Below are 1,801 nucleotides of genomic sequence, written 5' to 3' on the forward strand. Positions count from 1 at the left end.
TTAGCTATAGTTTCTGTTAGCTCCTGATGGCTCTTGTTGGCTACTATTAGGAGGAAACAGTTCCTTTTGTGTCCGGATATTTCCTTTTTGATCTTGTTAGCTACAGATACCTTCTGATAGCTTCTATTAGTGCCTTTTATCTTCTGTTTGCTCTAGTTAGCTCCCATTAGCTACAGATAGCATCTGAAGGACCCAGTTAGCTCCAGTTTGCTCCTGGTAACAATGATAAGAATGAGGAAAAACCAGAGGAAGAGTAATGAATAATTAAAAACACAAACACGTTCCAGGTAGAAATGTCCGTCTTTTAGAAAGTGGTGCTAAATGTATGATTGTCTGCTGTTTGCAGGTATTCGTCTGGAGTTTGTCAAACCAATCAAGGATGTGACGGTGAAGGAGCGCGAGACGGCAGAATTCAGCGTGGAACTTTCCCACGACAAAATCTCCGTGGTCTGGTACAAAAACGACGTCCGGCTGCATCCCAGTAAAGTGGTTCACATGTCGGATCAGGGAAAGATCCACACGCTGGCCTTCAAGGAGGTCACCATCGACGACACGTCCATGATCAAAGTGGAGGCCATGGACAAGACGGTGACCGCCATGCTCACCGTCATCGGTCAGTGTTTGGTTCTCCTTCCTTTGTTCGTCCTGGTTGTGGAACAGTAACTGTTAGTTTTGATGCTGAGGATGAAACATTAATTTGCGGTACAACCAGATTTATTTGGAAGTCCGATGCTTTCCTCCTGATTGTTAAACAAACTGTGTCTGCAGAGGGCGACCTGTACTTCACCACCAAGCTGCAGAACTACACGGCGGTGGAGAAGGATGAGGTGAAGCTGGTCTGCGAGCTGAGCAAAGCTGTTGCCGATGTCAAGTGGTTCAAGGACGGGAAGGAGATCACTCCGTCCAAGAACATCGCCGTCAGCACCGATGGCAAGAAGCGCATCCTGATGGTGAGGAAGGCGGAGAAGGCCAACATCGGAGAGTACACCTGCGACTGCGGTTCGGACAAAACCACGGCCAACCTCAACATCGAAGGTCTGACCTCTACTCTGTCTCTTTAGGTTCAGAGCGAAGCTTTAGAGCTGCATTTGTTAGAAACTAAAGGTTCAGCTGTTTTAGTGAATTACATCGCACTGGATCGATTCATCTGTTGGTTATTTTCTGCAACCTCATACCATCGTTAACCACAACCTGGCTCAGCAACTTCAGTTATGACCAAAAGCAATGCGACCAGATAACTGAAGATAAAACAGCCAAGTAGAAGGTAATCCTGCTCGGAGTTTGTAGGTAACGCGAAGGTTCTAGTTTTGTTGCAGAAGAACTAAAAACCAATCTGAGGTTTAAATTTAATCTTTCTCAGTTTTGGGGTCATTTAAAGTTTTTTTGCAACATAAAGTGAAATGAAACTGATTTAACAGATTTTAAAAGTGAATCCTGGGGCACCCCATAGCGCACCTGGCTGAGCGGCGACCCATGAACAGGGCTATAGTTAGCTATAGTTAGCTGTGGTTAGCTGCAATTAGTTGTAGTTAGCTATAGTTAGCTATGGTTAGCTGTAGGTAGCTATAGGTAGCTGTAGTTAGCTATACTTAACTGCAATTAGCTATGGTCAGCTGTACTCAGCTGTAGTCAGCTATGGTAAGCTATGGTAAGCTATGGTTAGCTGTAGGTAGCTGTTGGTAGCTGTGATTAGCTGTGGTTAGCTGTCAGTAGCTGTAGTTAGCTATGATTAGCTGTAGTTAGCTGTAGTCAGCTGTAGTTAGCTATGATTAGCTGAAGTTAGCTGTGGTTAGCTGCAGTT

At 44.9% G+C, this 1,801-nt stretch overlaps 1 protein-coding gene across 26 annotated transcripts in view; it reads left to right on the top strand.

Annotated features, from left to right (window-relative positions):
• The window catches only part of ttn.1 (titin, tandem duplicate 1), a 180,360-nt gene that overhangs the window by 79,347 nt on the left and 99,212 nt on the right, over positions 1-1,801 (top strand). For all 26 annotated transcript variants that reach the window (XM_008297739.1, XM_008297748.1, XM_008297756.1 and 23 more), the window contains 2 exons: positions 347-613; positions 769-1,035. In XM_008297739.1, coding sequence (XP_008295961.1) covers positions 347-613; positions 769-1,035 — 534 coding nt within the window. The remainder of the gene's footprint in view (positions 1-346; positions 614-768; positions 1,036-1,801) is intronic.

The sequence above is a fragment of the Stegastes partitus genome, unplaced genomic scaffold, assembly GCF_000690725.1.
Source record: "Stegastes partitus isolate 25-593 unplaced genomic scaffold, Stegastes_partitus-1.0.2 Scaffold1244, whole genome shotgun sequence".
Classification (NCBI taxonomy): Eukaryota; Metazoa; Chordata; class Actinopteri; family Pomacentridae; genus Stegastes; species Stegastes partitus.